General features: G+C 42.5%; 1 protein-coding gene across 2 annotated transcripts in view; it reads right to left on the bottom strand.

Annotated features, from left to right (window-relative positions):
- PPP1R21 (protein phosphatase 1 regulatory subunit 21) overlaps positions 1 to 16857 on the bottom strand; it is a 31597-nt gene extending 14740 nt beyond the window's left edge. Inside the window, exons 1-11 of one of the 2 annotated variants that reach the window (XM_068186538.1) lie at positions 16720 to 16857; positions 14048 to 14116; positions 13501 to 13647; positions 11589 to 11690; positions 10736 to 10900; positions 10577 to 10635; positions 8111 to 8205; positions 5797 to 5849; positions 3683 to 3832; positions 550 to 651; positions 377 to 465 (exon numbers count right to left, since the gene is read on the bottom strand). In XM_068186538.1, coding sequence (XP_068042639.1) covers positions 377 to 465; positions 550 to 651; positions 3683 to 3832; positions 5797 to 5849; positions 8111 to 8205; positions 10577 to 10635; positions 10736 to 10900; positions 11589 to 11690; positions 13501 to 13647; positions 14048 to 14116; positions 16720 to 16788 — 1100 coding nt within the window. In that variant the 5' untranslated portion in view covers positions 16789 to 16857. Of the gene's footprint in view, positions 1 to 376; positions 466 to 549; positions 652 to 3682; positions 3833 to 5796; positions 5850 to 8110; positions 8206 to 10576; positions 10636 to 10735; positions 10901 to 11588; positions 11691 to 13500; positions 13648 to 14047; positions 14117 to 14769; positions 15155 to 16719 lie in introns of those variants that run through there. The other variant, XM_068186537.1, reaches the window with a different exon arrangement.
- Positions 16858 to 19193: the final 2336 nt, after the last annotated feature.

Below are 19193 nucleotides of genomic sequence, written 5' to 3'. Positions count from 1 at the left end.
AGAACCCTCAGAGAGGCTCAAGGCATTAAGAGTTTCAGTGTATCACACCTGAATAGTATCAATGCTATTGAATAGCACTATAAGAAACATTAACGAAGCCTTCATTATTTTTCAAGTCTCATCTGTGAGGAAGGGTGTGTGTGAAGGGGCTTTAAAATACATGCTTTTAATCCTAATGCCTAAAAGAAGCCGTGTGTAATCTCAAGGTTTAGAAAACAACATGCAAAAAAAAAATAAACAGAAAAAGAGTTCAGCCTTTTAAGATAGCAGAGGCCAGAGTATTTTAAGGTTTGACTTAATATCTGAGTTGTAGGGGCTGACAGTGCTGCATGCCTGACACAGTGCCTTTAAATTTGATCTATCAAATGAAAGGTACCTTTTTAACTGATAAGGAAGAATCTTTCTTAAAAAGCCTAAGTAGGAAGCTAAATGTCCTGAGAAGGCCTTCAATTTCACAGTTGTTTCCTGTAAGGAAAAAACAACAGGTAAGCGGTTTTGATCTAAAAATCTTTTTGGGTGGAACAGGAGGAAAAAAGGAGGAAATCCTACCAGGACTGTCACAGTATCCTCCGTGATGCTCTCAAACAAGTGCAGCATTCCTTCCTCCAGAGGGCGAACATAGGAAGCGTTTTCATGGAGATACTGTGAGAACTGAGCACAGAGAGGTTTTAAAATGGTGCTTGCTGACAGCTGGTGTGAGCTCTGCCAAGGTCACAACTGAAGGGGACACTGTGGCAAAGCCCCTGTCCCCTTAAGGATGCCTAAGATGTCCCTAATGAGATACAACAGTCCAGTGATGTACAGCAACCTCTTCTACAGGCCAAAAACACACCCTGAGGCAAAGTGAGAAGCATGGGAAGTCCGGGACAAACCACACCTAGGGCTTTGCCACTGCACCCTGTCTCATCTCAGCTGCCATGCAAAGCACACCAAAGCCTCACTTTTTAGTTTTTAGACATTCCTGCATTCCTTTCTCAACTCCATCCAATTAAAGCTAGATCCATGCACCATTTAGCCACCAGAATAAACTATCCCACCTTCCTTCCAGCCTCGTCCATCAGCACAAACATTTGCAAAGCTATGCTGTGCAAAGTGCTGAAGAACTAAACCCAAGCCAAACTGAGAGCAAGAGATGTGTCTTAGTTGTCTTTTTATCTGTGTCCAGTCCAGTTTTCAACACGAGTCAAAGCATGCTTATGCTAATGCAAAGCACGGAGCTCCAACTGATCACAGGAGAATTCTTATTTCTAAAACTATGACAGCTTTGGGCAATAATGAAACTTTGGCCTCACAGACCTGCCTGACTTTGCTAAAAATTGCTTAATTAAATCCTACAGTTAATTTTGCCTTCAAAAAAGCAGATCTGAGAACATAAGGGGTACTCTTACACAAAATCAAATATAACTACACCATCAGCTTTCCATTTTGGTACCTCAGTATCACAGAAAGCTTCTTCCACAAATTAATACAGGTAGTCAAAAGCAATCCTGGCTTTTATTTTACCCCACAGAAAGATACCTTCACCTTTGATTATTTACACCACAAGAGCAGCTAAAGATCCCAGGCAAACAGAGCACAAGAGATTTTAATTGTTCCTTGTGTTATTACAGTGTGGTAACACAGTGTTAACAAGAGGAGAGAGATGCTAAGCTCTGATCCATGCATGCACAAACCCTGATGGAATTAGGGAAAACTCCTAAATCCAAGGAGGATGAAATAACACATGCAGAATGCTCCTGGCTTGTGTTGCAAGAGAGAGGACTTGAATTATCCAGCACGATGCTGTAGACCCAGCAGAACCCAGCAATCCAACCCTTAAAGAGAAAAGGAATACTTGAACCTGGCAGGGAATTGTCCACATCTACTTTGAGTGTTTGGTGGGGAAAATAGCTTGAAAGCACCAGACAAGACCTGGAGTTGGGGAAAAATAAATCAGTGCAAGTCTGCTAAGCCACTACCTGACACTTGTTTCATCTTCTCTACCATATTAAGGGGACATTTTTGACCAACTTGGTGGAGTAGCTAAAATCAAAATTAAAAAAAAAAAAAAAAAAACACACTGAGAACACTTGCCAAGCAAATAGATAAATTAATCAAAAATACAGGAGCAACTACAGCTTCACTGAGCAATAAAAGATGTTTCAGTGCTGGAAAGTCACAGCAAAAGCCCTGAGAAGTAGCATGCACTGAGGGAATTAGGCCATGAATACACAATGGGGCAGACTACAAGAGATGTAATTATGAAAACAAAGCCTGAACTACTGAATCAGAGTCAATTATAAGAAAAGGAAAATGAAATTATGGTTCTGATTAAGTTGCCTATTTCAGCTGTGCTGAAAAACAATAAAGAAGTGTTAACTAGGAGGTCAGGAAAAAAAAATCTTTGTGAAGAGATGTCTAGGAAATCTGATTTTATTGCTTTAGTGCAAACTGCAGTAGTATCTGAGAATGCAGTCACCACACTGGGTCACCTAAAAAAAAAAAGACACCACTCCTGCCCCAAAAAATCTTAAAGATGACTAAACCACATAATTTTCACAAGAAGGACATGCCACTCTAAGTGCATTTGGTGGCAGGAGCAAGAAAATGTTCTCAAACTATGCTGAAACTCTGCAGAAGGCTCTTCTTGACTAAAACAGTAGAAATAACTGAGAAGGCAAATAGAAATGGAATTCTCCAATGGAAAACCACCTTCATAAGCATACTTGTTACCTGAAAAGAAATTCTAGGAGGTTTTCCAAAGAACAGGAAAGTTTTGTGATAGTTAACATTGACACCACGTGCACTGCAGCCACTTGATCAATGCAAGCCACAATTCACCTCAGTACCTTAAGCCTGAGCCCTAGCAAGTACTAAACTGAAATTAAGGGATTGAATCACAAAATACTCCCTGCAACTTAAATACTCACAGATCCCCTTAAACTATGAAGTCAACCCTGATCTTAATGCAATTTGTTCCAAAGCATACATGTACGCATCCCCACACAAATCCATGTGCACAGTTATTTTCTCTAGTTCACGGCATAGGAAAACAAAGTCAAAACATGCAGCATAGCAGCTCTGGATGATACTCTCAGAAAATCTTTCCATGGAATTTTGTCAAAAGAGAGGAGTCAGACTTCTCATACTAATTTCAATGTGCTTTACAAACTTGAAGCTTCAGAACACTTAGAGGAAACATCTTCACACAAGCAGCCCAAAATCAGATTACAAAGTTGTTTTTTGACAAGGGAACAGAGTCCAGGTTCTCTTCCTCTTAAGTCTACCTTTTATCCTTTATTTAATATTACAGCTAAACACTTTAAACACAAGACCAGATTCTGTCTCAGCATCTCCTATGCCCCAGTGCATTAACTAAAACAAGCTCTATTCAGCAGTGCAATATTTGTGCATTATTATTTTAAAACTTCAATTTAGCAATTAAAAAAGCAAAGCTTTGATTTGATTAGCATATTTCGCTTCTAGCAGAGGCACAGGGGAAAAGGATTCTGTGCAGCTACACCTCATCCACGTTCAGAGAATTCATGGAGCAGAAAAGATACCTCATGCAGCAGGGGCTGGCTCTCAGGAACACACTCACAGCAGGCCAATAAAGGTGGTGCAAGTTCCCATGACTAAGATCAATCACTCACTAAAGTCTAACTGATTGAATAGATTTGTAGCTGAAGAGTGTAAAGTTTACCTTCTGATTCAAGGGTGATATTGTGTCTGTCGCAGAATCAATGGGGAAGATCTGTACCTTCTGCTCAGTGTATGTGTGGAAGTTCAGGAGAGCTGTTACAAGTTCCTGGACAAAAGCCATGGCCTGGCCAGCAAGGTCTCGCAGCTTCAGCTGTAAAGACAGTTATGAAATGATTGTATTTGACATGGATCTATTTAAATATGAAAAAAAAACCTGTTTGGAAACAAAAAATCATTATCAGCAATTTCTTTCTTGTTATTACTTCAGCCTAAAATACATAACAGCAACTACTTTTAACTCAATTTTTATTCATAAACTACAATGCCACTCAGAAGGGCATGTTGTTCTTTGACAACAAAGTATCTTTTTGTTTCACACAACTGGTGATGGTTTGCCTCTGCTGCATTTTTTCAAACTTGCAAGCCACAAAAACACTGAGAGGTCAGCACAATTACAGAAACCATGTCTGAAATTTCCAAAGAACAACAGACTAATTGCTGACAACAGCTCAACACCAGGTTGCAAGAAAACCTCAGTTTTCTCCCAGAATGAAAGGTGTCTGCTTCTCTAACCAAGAACACTCAGTTCTTATTCTCCTGGACAGAACTGAGCTGCTGCTCCTGAGTAAGGCTGTTCTGTGGCTTTAGTACAGCAGAAAGGTATCAAAGAAATTAATCCAGAATGGAACATAAATTCAAGAGAGAAGAAAGCTATTCTCTGTTGGGATTTATGGGAAGAGAATAATGTTATAGTGACATTTCAGCCAAGAATAACTTATCCTTCAGAGACATACTCTTAATGCTTCAGTGGACTGTTAAATCAGGTCAGTCTTGCTTATGGATCTGGGATGGTGGCAAGTAATTAAAGCAGTCCTTATACTCAGCTTGTGTATGTTAATTAGCCATGCAAGGAAGGGAAACAGACACTATTACTGTTTTGCTGTCCTTTACACCACAGCCTGTACTAATACACCAACATTTTGCCTCCACTGGCAAAGCCAGTCATAAAAATATGTCCTGGAATATTTTCAAGACTGCAGATCTTGAAACATGAGGCTGCCTGACATAGTGCTGGCAGAAAATAGCAAAAGGAGAGAGTCTCCATGCAGCTATTCAGATTTTTCTTGGAACTCGGCAGCAGCAACCTGAAATTTAAGGCTATTTCCATAACAAATCTGAACAACAGGTCACCTGTTCTTACAGCAGACATTATTAGGAAAAAGGACTCTTTATAGGCACTTCTGGAGAATGGAGAAAGCATCTGAATGCACTAACTTGAAGACCTGAGACACACAAGGAAACAGAAAAACCCCACAGTGCTGTAGAGTCCATCCTCAGTGGTAGCAACATAGGAAAATTTTGACTGCATACATGTTTCTGATTTGCTGTTGTAAAAACCCTTAAAATATTCAGTCATTCACAGAAAACCAATGCTCATTTTTGAATAATGAATACACAACATTCACAAGGAATCTCATTAAATTATGGTAGTGAACAGGACCTGTTTCCTAAAAATGTTTCAATATATAAGAGTTATTCTGTAAAAAAGAATTCTGTAAAGTAAGAGGTGCTTTGGCAAGAAGTATCCCACAAACTGTAAATGAACCATGCAGAGATCTCAAAGTGACATGATTTATTCCCTGAAAAGGTTGTGACTGGTGACAAGTAATGCTAACTAATACAGCATTTTAGTGCACACACTAGTGTGCAGTTTACAAATGCATACATTCTCTGGAGCTCAAGGGATGTGACTGAAGAAGCTCAGTTTGAGGGAAAAGGAATTTAGGATACCAAACCTACCTTTTTCCAACAAAAGGCCTCTGAACTGTAGTTTTAATCAGCTTTAAAAATGAAATGCTCCAACTTCTAGCTTACTGAAGGTTGACCCAATAAAAGAATATTTCATATAACTTTAATAAGACTCTTTGACATAACAAAATACACAAATTCTTGAAAAAAGTGCAGAGGCTCTGTGAGCAGAAGTGCCCTCAAAATATCATGACAGTAGTAAGACAGGCTGTCTTCTGCCATTTGAGGTACTAAAATGACTGGTTTTATTTCAGCATCTGTGTAGAAAGTTGCACAGAGTCACATGAAACCACAAGAAGCACTTACCTGATTCCTCCTGTTGTGCAATGGTACATTCAGAGCATTGTATCGAGCAGATCCTACAGGACAAAAATTGAGTTATGTGCACTTGTTAAACTGTGGGGGAGAGACACTTTTTGCTAAACACTGATTTAAAAAAGAAAATTCAGTGCAGGAATATTACAGGTTATGTAAGCAATATTAACTAAAGAGATACAACAATTGACTCCAATAAAGTAGGCCTAAATATCCTCACTTAAGGGTTTCTGTGATTAAGTGGAAGGGAAAGCAGTTCAATACTTGCCTCAGATTCTAAGTCAAATTTAATCATCTGAAGACCATGAATTTGAAAGATAAGAGCAGACTCCTCTTGCCCAAAGAACAATATTCATCACAAACAAGACTGAAAAAATCTTTTAAAACAAAACACACCTAAAGAATTCAAGATTATCTTCAAATTTCAATTACATTCCAAGGAGGGGCCAAGACTAATATATTTTTGAAAGGTTTCTGTTTTTTAAAGCTCCTGTATACACTTAATATGTTGATAATTTAGACTAAGATGTACTCTCCATGTATTTCAGCATTCTTCTCTAGTCATGAAGTAACTAGAATGATTATTCAGTTACAAGCAGCCACAATTAGAGGGGAAGAGGGCTATTTGTGCCTAGAGAACAGCTTACAAAGTCTTAGAGATTTAAAAGGGGTCACATCCATTCTCAATTCAGTTGAACAATAACCAGATTAGTTTAAAATTTGCTCACAAAAGAGATTTACAGTTTCCTGGTCCTTTTGTGTCATTCACATTTGGCTATTAACACATGGAAAGAGGTAGTTACCTTTAGAGGAAAATAACCCCGTCCAAAATGATTGAATCCTACTTCTAACTAAATGCTTCAGAAAACTTTTTCTGCTCTGGAAATCATGCTTAGCAGTCATTTGATTGTTACTGAAATTAGCTGCTAGTTACACTTGAAGCCAGCTACAGGGTCTACAGGAAGACAGCTGGAATCCACAGCAAACAAACATCTGAGTTTCATTGATCTATCACTAAAGAGATGTTCTCTGTTTGCAGTGTTTTCTACTACACAAGCAAAGGCATTATGCTATGGCAGCTGAGTAAGCAGATAAATTATTTTAGCAAAGTTCTTGCTACAATGATAACCACCTAAAAAAAAGCAAGCTAAAGAAGCCAGAGAAGTAGAAATAGGCAGCAGATGCCAGGCAAAGTGAGAGAAGTGAAAAGGATACCAACGTGCTGTATGGGAGTCAACATTTCCTAAAGAGATGATGATCTGGTGTTCCTAAGCCAAGACTCACTGGACTGGCAAACCAGTGGAGAGCTTGGAACACTCCCCCCTGCAGCACCTGCCAGATCAGCTTTCAGAGAACCTAAAGCTACTTGAAACGTTGTCAGCAGGTTTTAAACCGAATGAAAAATGCAAAAAGCCACCAATGAAATATAGAAGAAATTCAAAAGCCTGTTTTCACTTCTCTGCTCCTTCTTCACTACCTTCAGCTTTTTCACTATTCTAGGTCATCCTGGCCTTGAAAGGTCCAGAAGAGTCCAGGCAGTGCCTGTCCACCCTTGTGTTCAGCTGTTTGGGAAAGCACACACTGCACAGCACTGACCCAGCACATACTAACCCATGCTTGTACCAAAGCCATGCGAAGGCTGGGCACTCCTATCTCCAGGGGATCCTCTGCACTTCAGCTGATCTAACAGCAGTTGGAAAGGAAGCACAAAAACATTGCTTCAGGTCAAAGTCCCCAGGTCCAAAGGGCTTTTTTTCCCCATGAAGGGACAAACGAGTCTAAGACAGCCTTCAGGTAAGAACTACTCCGTGTTTTCTGATCAAATCCCCCAAATTCCCTGACAAATTCCCCACTAGTAATAACCTCAGACCATTAATGATACAATATCTCTGCAGCCACCAGTTCTCCACCAACTTAACTTACTGCACCTCTTGAATATACCCTGCCAAAAATAATTCTCTTTGAGATGAGTAACCAATCTTTATGAAGCAGCCATAAAACTGACAGTGTTCCCTCTTCGTTTACAATAGCCTGTCAACACTGAGCAAGACAAGTGGCAAATCACTAAAAAGCCTTCAAAAGTTTCAATTTTCATTATACATATAAAAACTTGGTATTTTAGAATTACTGAAGAAGACCATGACAAGTATCAGAAATACTTACTACAGTTACCTCCAAGTGTCTGTCCAGATGTCCAACATTTCTTACAGCTAAGACATTTTAATTCATAAGGAGTACTCCCTCCAGATGGATACCCAAAAAAAAAAAATATCAAACAAGATACCCAGGCCAAGGCAATACGTACTTGTGTCATTAAAAGGTACTTTTTCATTAATTATGCTTAGAGATTCTTCCAGTCTACTGCCCAAAGCTGCTTGAAGATTCTTTAGCTGTTGCTGGCTAAATAACAAAGAGACAAACGAAAAACCACACACACACACACATTGTAAACCTTTAAAATTTCATCTGTATCACCAACACCACATCTCACTATAGGCATCCCTTGAGTGCATAGCTATCTGTCTCCTTCTAGAATTTGGATAGAAATAATACAGTGGGAGTCATTTGTCCTCCTTTATCTCATATTTAACACAACATAGAAACCTAATCCCTAACAAAAGCAGTGAAAGTTACCATAAACTTGTAAATCCTAAATTCCATTCTTGAGAAGCTCCATTTACTTCAGAGTTAAAATTCACCTTATTTTCTTATAGTGCAACCATTATATAAACTATATGAAGGCATTTTTTTCTACTAGAACTTGGATGGGAAGGTAAAAGGGCCTCCAAATTAGTTACTATGCATCCAATGCAGTATTCCAATAAGTAGGTAATGAGTTGTCAGTAATTAAATTAACTATGTCACATCACTATTTGAGATACCTCAAAGGCTTTTCAAAACCCGTATTTAAACACTGCTATGATACTGCCTGATCTGACAAGACTTGACAATTATGTTTCTGATGCATCCTCAAGTGATTTTTCTCTAAATTTTCTTCACTTGCATTTGACTGTGTATGTACATGTGAACCTAAGTAATTAAGATTACTTATATAATGAGAATAGGATTGCTGAGATGAACAGTAATATATTCCATCGTTATATACATATATCTACAAAGAACACTCCATAATTGATTCAGACCAAATTCCACACCTTACCCAACTTAGGTCCCCAAATTCTTCACTGTTTTGCTTCCCGTTTGACATCTAGAACTCCTGCACATATAGTGGAGGGTGGTGGGGGGAAGGTGTCAAAGTGACAGGTTTTTCTCCTTTCTTACAATATTTGATACACAGAAACTTATCAACTCTAACAAAGAAAAATAATCCAAAATAGACAAGGAAGATAAGAAGAAACTGGCCAATAGGTAGCTCATGCACATTAACAAATATTTTTCTAGGAGAGCAGCTCCAAAATTGCATAGGAACTGTACAGCAGGTACTGCAGGAGCACTGAGCATGACAGAAAATGAACTCCAAGGCAAACTGCAAATGTACTGGTATTTCCTTTTCAGACTTAGAGGAATGACAAACAAGTGGTTTGACATGTTTTGCCTTACATTCTGCCCTTTAATTTTCAAAGCATGCAGGCTGTCAAGTCCCATATCCTCTGGCTTTTCTGAGTAAAGTGTGGGTGTCAGAGGCAAATGAATCCCTTCCCCTGACAAAGCAGGGAGAACAGAAGGGCAGTATTCTCAGGGACACATCCTGCCATGTGTTCAACAGACAGTGATTTCAGTGTTTAAAAAGAAGTGTCAGGCTTTATTACTCTTACAAACTTAATACAGTATAATTTAAAATAGTAGGGACAACTTATAATTACATCAATTACCCAGTCACCATGGAACATGATAGACAAAGCCTGAACTGATTAGTAGCAGATTAAAACTACAGTTCTTAAAAAAAAAACCTCAAAAAAAAAAGCAATAGCAGTCAAACACAGCTTTCCTCCTCTTCTTCAAGTCATTTTTAGTGAAGGCCTGACTTGTATTAGTGGAGTTACTGGATTCAAGTATCTTCACATCTATCAACATAATTAAAATACACACTTGAGGGCTACCATGTGAAAGAAGGAACTGTGCATCTGATCATTCACTATACAGCTTATCCATTACATTAAAGATCTAAACTGCATACGTATCGTGTAAAAAAATGCAGCTTAATGAACTTCAGAGAAATGCACCCTAATTTGATTTGGGCCACAGTCCTCAACTTCTACAACTTGTCTTCAAGACAATGAAAATATTCCAAAACTAACAATATAATTATCTGATAAAAACTTTCAAATATTCTAACTGAGAACATTATACCTGAAGCAAAAACAATTGTTCAAGAAGCTTTTGCAGTGGAGAGGGATTTTTGAAACTCTTTTCAGTCAGTTCTCTCTGCATATGTTACTCAAACTTTTTTCTTAGAAGCAGTTTTTACAAACTCGTATATCTTTGTTTCATACAAGTTTTTACTTTCTATGGTTTTGCATTACAAATAAATTCTTCAAACTTTCATCAACATTACTGCTATTGAAAAGGCTTGGAGACAAAACTGCTCTTACTGAAAGCAGAAATTGTGGCATTGCCTAGTTCTATACATAGCAAAGGAAAAAGGGGCTTGACCTGCACTGCTCACATTTGTCTTCATTATAATATAATCTGAGTTTTATCAAAGTCTTTTAATTAAACCCCTTTTTTAAAAAGTATTATTCTTAACAAATAATCCAGTTAACGTTTCACAGCAATTATTTCTTTACACCAATGAAATAAAGACACTTACCATTCTTCAGTTCGAAGCCTACAGTCCTTAGCTTCTCTTTCTAGTGTCTGAGACTTGATCTTTATGCAAGAAGACAATCTCACAATGTAAGTGCTGACACAGCAAGACATTGCATTTCAAAACGTTTCAAACTTGCAAGCAAGAGGAAAAACTCCTTACTTCTAGTTTGGCTTTATCATTCTGCAGCTTTTCTATGGTCTCTGTGTATTTCTTCGTTAGGCTGTCCACCACAGCTTGGTGCTGGGCAGCATCTGTTTCCAAAACCTCCAGTCTGCTCCTCAGCTCTGCTTCTAAACGTTTGTGCTGCTCATCTGCTTCAAAGAACTACAGGAAGAAAAGCAAAGCTCTTTAAAAAAAAGCTTCACTTTACTATTGAATCCAGTCCTTTAAGTTACTCCAATTTCATTAGGGAGATCAGGCTAACAGCAATTACCAGTTCTCAGACAAATAGAAATTTCATTTTATTTACAGAGAAAAGAACTCAGGAACAAAGTACTTCAATAAAAATGAAGTTTTGTAGTGATAAGCATTTTTTAAATAAATTGCTGACTAATAGCAAACACATGAAAAACTGAACTTGAGCCAAAAGGTTTTTCTTAATTTTTCTAAAGTGAAATGCATTCCACTTCGGTGAAGTAATTCCTGACTTAATTATGGCAACTTGCAGAAAATATTTTAAACTTTAAAACAATTCTGAAACAGTTAATGAACTAGTAAAAAATTTCCTTTCAGTACCAGGCTATTTTCAGTAGGGCAGCTGTTACCAAAAGTTAAAAGCCTAAATGAGAAAACACATATTATGTGAGTCCACACACTATTTTAAGAATCCAAAGTCAAAATACTTTATTTGCCTAGTGAACCTCTTTATAAACAATCCAATCTAATCTACTGCTCTGCATACAACTATGCTTCTAAACCCCCCAGTTTTCAGACAGCACTTCACTTTCCATATCTTTGTTTGTACCACCAGGTCTCTGAACCAAAAATAAGGGCAAAACAAAGTTTCACTCACAAGTATATGCAGTCGTTCATTTTCTTCTATTTTCTTCTGAAGATCTTCATTGAAGACACTTTTCTGTTCTTGACTCAGCTGAGATGAAGATTCTACACTTTTCTAGGAGAGACAAAATGCACTCGTTATCCCCACGTCCCAGGTTTGTGAGAACAGCTCCCACAGGTAACTCCCAGAAGGGGCACACCAGCAGATGTCCTGCTGACACTGACTGACACATCAAAAGGTGTGAACACTGCACAGAGCACCAGCCTCAGGGCAGCACACTTTCCTTCACACCCCTGTGACCCTGCAGGGGTACAACACTGCCCTGGGAAAGCCTCCACTCAAGGGCCCCATTCACACCCACAGGGAATCAATCACTTGGATGGGCAGCAGCCCATCTGAATTCACTGGAATCCAGCATGATCCCATGCAGTCAGTAATCCAAACCCCTCCATTCCCAGGCTCAGTTGGTTTGGTAGCTGTGTGTAAGGCACATATGTGCCCAGCAAGGGCCCAGGTGTAAGCCAGGCTGCTCTCAGCAGGCTGTAGCACAAGGTGCCATGGAAACCACAGGGTCTTCCCTGCCCATCAACCACACATACCCCTCTGCCTGTCTCCTCATTTTCCACTCACTTAATCCAAAAGACTCAGACCACCAGTGAATCCCACACACCACACTGCTGAAGAAACGTATTATCATCACCAAACACAGAGGAGATTGTTTGCATTTAAACTCAACACCAAACTTCAAGCACTTGGGATATGCAGGGCAGATAAGTCACCTCTGTATTTGATGCCAGCCTGTGAACTCCACCTGAGATATGGGCACATGTTCTGCTCCTTCTAAAAGGATTGCACTCTAACACACATTAGGTAACTAAAGCTGTGCATTTTGACAGATGAACAGGAAAGAAACTCAGTGGAAACTGTTTGCAAAGCTACTAAAGACAGGCTGATGTCCTTCAAAATTTGCAAACACAGCTAGCAAAACAGTAACTTACACAATTTGAAACAAAAGAAGAGTCAAACTGCATTTGAAAGAATGAGCTGTTGTGGTTCATGAATAATGCAGTCAGAAGCACTATGCTTGTCAAGGAATTGGACAGCAGAAAAATGGGCAAGAGTTTAGGGGAAAAGTAAGGAAATGATCATATGACTAATCAACGGACTGATTTCTCTAAAGCCAGTCTTGACAACTACAGCACACTGAGAAAAGACAGCACCAAAAGGAAATGACAGCAGTAATTAAGAGGGGTTTCCTCATGAGGAAAGTAGCAAGAGATGCTTGAGAATTACTGAAGACCAAGCACACACCACTCCTGGAATTGTGATGCTACCAATAGAAGGCACAGTTGTCTTAGAACATGACATCACTAGGTTTAGTCAGCAAGCATTCCGGCAGAAAAAGATCACAGTGTTGAAATCATTCTGCCATTCTGAAATAACACAAAGAATACGAGCTAAAAATTTAGATTTCAAAGCATTTGACAAGATCCACATAGAAAAGCTATGATCACTGGCTGAAGAGTTAATTACCAAAATCAAAATTACAAAGCAAAGAGGTGGGGATGGGAAATGAGGAGTGATCAGCTTTCTGGATAGCACCTGACTAATCACAGAGCTGCAAAGTATTTCCCAGGTATTTGAACACTTAATAAATATCCCGAAAAGAAGACAGCAATTCAGCATCAGTCAGCTGACAGACTAGAAGAATACAGAACTACACAGCATGTATTATATATATATATATATCAATACCTGTTTTATGGGTATTTTCACTAACATCAGGTAAAATAACACAAGTTCTGACAAGAACATTCAGCTCAACCCTTGACACAAAATACCTACTGCTAAAGATCAGGTAAAGGCTTTGACAGGTGAGGAGCAGACATCTGCTAAGCCAGTCTTCGGTGCCTTCAGCACATACCTTGTTCTTTTTGCCCCGAGCTTCACTTAATGCAAGTTCGTCTTGAAGTAGCTCCACCCGCTTGGCAAGCTGCTGATTTCGAAAGGTCAAGCTGTCCATTTCTTGTTGCAGTTTCCTCAGTGACTGATCCTTCATCTTCAGTTGTTCCTGAGTGACAAAAAAAAAAATATTTTAAAATTTTCACATTTATTTTTACACATTAAAAACAAGAACGAATTAGAAAATTGCTTCAGTTCTTAAACACTGAAGAGACAGAAAGTATCATTTCTAAACTAAAAAAAAAAATGTATTTCACTTCCTTGAGCTGACCACAGATCGTGCCAAAGTAGCTATTTAATTCTATAATCATCACAAATCAACCTTCCCCTTTTACAAACTCAGCACTTACAGAGAACAACAGGCCAGCTGCAAAACAGAAATTCTTTTACTGAAATCAAGTTTCCCGTTCATTATTTTACTGACGTTACTTTTTAGTAAAAAGTACCCCTTTATACTTATTTTGTCACACCTTAGTATACACCTGACATAAGCAGTTTTAAGAGATTACCTTCAGTGAGGCAGAGTTTGCTTGCTCATCTACAACTCCTTTTTTCAGGACTTGGTTCTGAGCACGAAGCTGAAAAACAAGAGATGCCAGTAACTATGCAAGACAACAGAATGAATAAAAGCCATTCATGAGAAAGTGCAGAAAGCATCACATTCTCTCAGGAGAGTGAATGCCAAGAGTGAATGCTTTTTCAAGTATTCTCCTCAGGGAGATAGCAGTCTATCAGGTTGAAAAAAGCATCCAATTCGTATCCTGACTTGCCAAGGAACAAGAAGTACATTTTGGTCAAATAGAACAGGATTCTTACTCCATAAATACCCTTGAAGACCAGTTACTTAACTATAGTTAAGATCTAAAGAACTAGGAACAAATATGGAAAGGCTGCAGCCTCTTCCTTGACTAGTGAAGTTCTTGGTCATATTCAGGGATATTTCTGTCTCTCCCCTCTTCTTCCAAATACTGTTTATAACCAGTTCTGGAGGATAAGCAGGACTCACAAAGTCAAAATCTTTATCAATTCAAGAGGAGTTTAATACAAAATTACATATTACCGGTAGCAGCAGATGATCCAGAGAGAACAGACTGACACAGAGGGGCATAAAAAGCATACAAGGAAAAGCCCTCTAGGCCTTACTTATACAGTACCCAAAATCTGAGCTAAAAATCACTGCAGTGAAAAGTGATACTCAAGAAATCTATTTCCCAGTCACCTCACAGAGTACCTCTACCCTGCAGCAATGAGGATACTGAGAGCTCCATCTTCCCATTCCTTGAAAATTGCTTGAATCCTGGATTCTTCAGAGGCAGTTTGTATTCATTTGACTTGTGTGAGTCCAGCTGTTGCAGATATAAATTAAAAGGGTTTGTAGAGGTATCTGGCAGGTGCATAAAAGGCAAGATTCAGTGTAAAACAGCAGCGGCTCATTGTTTCAGTGTGATGACTGAGTGTGTTTGAAAGGTCAGAAGTCACTGCTAAGCACAGCTGATTCCCCTGCAGTATTCCCACTGTGCTGCTCAGGCACCACAAAGGCGAGACAAGAAACTTCCCAGAGCACCACAGAAAAACTTCCAAGCACAGGGCTTCCCTAGCAAGAAGGAGCAGTGCAGTAGTTTCCCACACCTGTCTTTGTGCCACTGCAGGAACGTGTCAGGTGCAGAGACTGAAGCAGCTCAGTCCTGCTGCACCCACAGACCCCAGCTGAAGTGTGACCCGCACAGGCCGCCACAAGCTGCTTTGACTATTCCTTCATGAGAGAGCCACAACTCCTGCAACTTGTGTGTTTTCAGAGTCTCTTCTCCTCCTCATCTTCCTTCTGGGCTGGTCTGTGAACCAAGAGGAAAAGCAATCCTTTGGCAGGGACTTCCCCCAGCACTGCTTGAGTCTGTCAAACTCCTGTCCACCTCTCTCCGTGGCTTTCAGAGCACCGTGAAGTGAGCAGCCCTACTCCAGGGCTACTCTCCAGTTCCACCTGCACGCAACAAGCGGCCAACAACAAAGAGAAGAGGGGTTCTGCAAAGGGGAGGCCCACAACGAGCTGCACTGCACAAGAAATGGGGTGAGATGAAAAAAAATAGTTCCAGCAAAGGAGAAGGGACATGCCACGGGCTGACAAGTGCATGATGAAGTTCAACTAAAGCTTCTAGACACCATGATACTAAAAGAAAGAATCCAGCAGCTGGAACTTTTGGAAGCCATAGTCAGAAGTCCACATTTCCAATGCTCATTCAAGCACCAAAACCCCTCCATTATCTCATCCTCAGCCACTACTGATCTCTAAGGAAGAACAGAGCCTCTGTATAAAACAAGACACGTGAATTCTGTGACCTGTAAAGCTGCAAAGCAAATTAAATGTTCTTAAAACTACCTTGTGGAAGCATTAAAAGGGTATCTATCTGTAAACGATTTAGATACTACACATGGTGTTTTTATAACAGTTCCAAGGGGAAGAGTTCTTAGAGACACGGCTCTGTCAGCTGGGAGTGTCAAACACTGACAGGGGCCTTGCGCCAGGCGCTGATGTGGGGCTGCACAAAACCAAAGCAAGGCTGCTGAAGGACTCTGCCACTCAAGGCCAAGCCTCCTCTTCCTTTTAGTGAAGAAGAACGAACGAAGGGCTCTGTACTAAGCAAGGCTCCACTACTTTAGAAGTCATCTCAGGCACCCTGGAAAGGAAAGGCATTCTCCACTACGGGCTCCTCACCTTTGCAAAGCCCGTGTCAAGCGGCACACCAGAAACAGGACGCAAAGTCGCCTAGGGCAGCAGAAGGGGGACAGCCAGGAGGCAAAGGTGGAAGCGAGCGTCCTGCTCGCTTCCAAGACACCGCAAGCGCCACGGACAGCGCCGAGCTCCCGCCCCCGCCGGCCAGAGCTCGCTCGCACGGCTGGGCTGCACGGCCGCAGAGCCCAGGGCTCGGCCGCTGATCCCCGCCGAGCGCACAGAACCGCGGCCCGCCCGCGGGCAAGGGCAGAGCAAACGCCGCCGGGGTCGCCGCCCCGCGCACCGTGTGCACGCCAGGACGTCCCGCCGACGGGGCCGCTCTGCCTCTCGCCGCGCCCCCGCCCCGTCCCCGCAGGAGGCACGCCGGGCCCCCGGCACCCCGCGCGACCGCGGAGAGCAGCGCCGCAGCGCCGGGACGCGGGCCCCGCGGGAGCGGCCGCTGCAGCCCGCTACCTTGGAGTACTCCTGGGCCAGCTTCTGGTACTTCGCCTGCAGCTCCGCCGCCGCCGCCGCCGCCGCCATCTCCGCCCCGCCGGCTCGGCCGGACCGGGCTCGGCTCGGCTCGGCTCGGTTCGGTTCGGCCGGGCTCGGCTCGGTTCGGCCAGACTCGGCCGGGCCGGGCTCGGTTCGGCTCGGCCGGGCTCGGTCGGTTCGGTTCGGCCGGCCCCGCGCGCCCGCGAATGCCAAGACGCACTTCCGGGTTCAGCGCGGCGGGAACGCGGTGACGTGACCGCGCCGCGCGCGAGGCGGAGGGGGCGGAGCCTTTAAGCCGCCGGCGCCACCATCTTGACGCAACTTCCAAGATGGCGGCGGCAGGGGGCGTGGCTGCGGGGGGGGCGGGCCCGGGCGCGTGACGCCGCCCGTTGCCACGGCGACGGCTGCGGGGCCGCGCGCGGGCTACGGGGCGCCGCGCCGCCCAAAAAGGCTTCGCCCGCGAGCGGGGCTGCGGGGTCATATCGCGACAGTCGCGATTGGGGGGTGGGGGGGCGGCGAGTGATGCCCCGGCGCCATCCCTGCCTGGGCACCGTGCCCCCGCCGGCCCCGCGGCCCCCGCCCGGGCAGCGCTGCCGCCAGGGGGAGCCCCGGGACTCGCGACACGCAGGGAAACTGAGGCAGGCGCGGCGGGCCCATAGGGGAGCGGTGAAACAGAGGGCGGGCCCGTCACTTCCCACAGCTCCAGTGCGTGTCAGTGCCGGCCCCGGCTCTCCCTGCAGCCTCCAGCCCTGACTGAAGGAGACCCTGAGCGTGTCCATGAGGGCCCAGTTGTGAAAAATGCGTATTTTACGATTGGCCCTTCGCAAATATTAAACTGAACACTATATGTGTTATGGAGGGTTATTTTTTGTATTACTGTATTAATCCTTTTAAAGTAGTGTGTTAAATACAGTTTTAGGTTATAATATAATGTTAAAGTAGAAACTCTGCGATGTAAGGTATTTTTTACTAGCTCAAGAAAGGGATAAGATAATCAAGAAACTCTTCACACAGAGATAACAGCAACAGGAAACCCAAAGAGTTAAAGCCTCCTTATCGGAAAAGACAAACATTCTTCCACCTTCTCTCCATCTTTATGGAACCACCAGGGTTAAGGGGAAGAAGTTGACAAAAACCAGAAGAAGTCTTAATTTGCAAGGAATTTATGCATCATGTATGAGATATATGAATATGCAACAGGCTGTTGCTTTTGAGGGTTATTCCTTTGCTCACAAGGCATATTTTTTGGCAGCTCAGTGCCCAAAAACATCCGGACGCCCGAAATTCTTTGCTTTTTCGTGTCTCGTAGTGTCCTAATCCACATTGTCCAGATTTTTATTACTCTGATTTTATTACTGTTTTTATAACTATTTTATTACTAATAAACTTTTTCAAATTTTAAAGAACAAGCGACTGGCGCTTTTCACACAGTGAAGGAGAAGACGGGGAGATGCCGGGTGGTGCAATTGCCCTCTCAGTGCCGAAGCTGGAATTCCACGGTCTGGGGCGTCACTGAGAGGGGATCTGTTGGAGCCCAGGACACCCCTCCGCCTGCCCTGGCTGCCTCGAGACCCTGGCAAGAAGTCAAAAACACCTGTGGCTTCGATTTTAGCCCGTGAAAAAGCTGCCAACTCTGTGTGAGGAATTACAAGGCACAAGGGTTTTAATAGTAGTGTGGTACTTCAACTAACACAGGGTGGAAAAATAGAATTTTGGGGTTTTAAGATCAGGGGTTCAGGGGACAAGATGGAGGGATTTGGGCGTGTCCTGACCTCCTTCTTGTTGTTCTTGCCCTCCACGTCTTGCTGTGATGGTGACACTTTTCTACTGGTTTAAGGTAGGGACACACTGTCCAACATAAACGTTAGGTATTGGTAATAAACTGTAAACATAGTGTACGTAACTTTTGACATAAAAGGTAAACACCTTTTATATCAAAAGATGTTATGGCCTCCTTGCTAGCCAGAGCTCGGCAGGTCAGAGAGAAAATATTATAGATAAGAAGAAATAAACCACGCTGAAAACACAACCGGGAGCATTCCAGCCTCCTTCTTCGGCGACGTTCGGGCCAGGGAAGCAAAGACTGTTTTCGGACCTCTCTTAGGGTCACCCTGACCCTTAGGAACCCCGAGAGGGAAATCCACAGGGATCTCATCAATGCCTGTAAATATCTCAAAGTGCCAAGCGGATGGTGCCAGGCTCTTTTCAGTGGTGCCCAGCGACAGGACGGGGAGCGGTGTCTGTAAACTGAAACACAAGAAGTTCCACCTCAGCACCAGGAAGAATTTCTTTACACTGAGGGTGGCAGAGCACTGGCACAGCTGCCCAGGGAGGCTGTGGAGGCTCCCTCCCTGGAGACATTCAGAGCCCACCTGGACACCCTCCTGTGTCACCTGCTCCAGGTGACCCTGCCCTGGCAGGGGGTTGGACTGGGTGGTTTCCTGAGGCCCCTT

The sequence above is a fragment of the Anomalospiza imberbis genome, chromosome 3 (genome assembly GCF_031753505.1).
Source record: "Anomalospiza imberbis isolate Cuckoo-Finch-1a 21T00152 chromosome 3, ASM3175350v1, whole genome shotgun sequence".
NCBI lineage: Eukaryota > Metazoa > Chordata > Aves > Passeriformes > Viduidae > Anomalospiza > Anomalospiza imberbis.
This window is presented reverse-complemented; position numbering and strand designations above follow the sequence as displayed.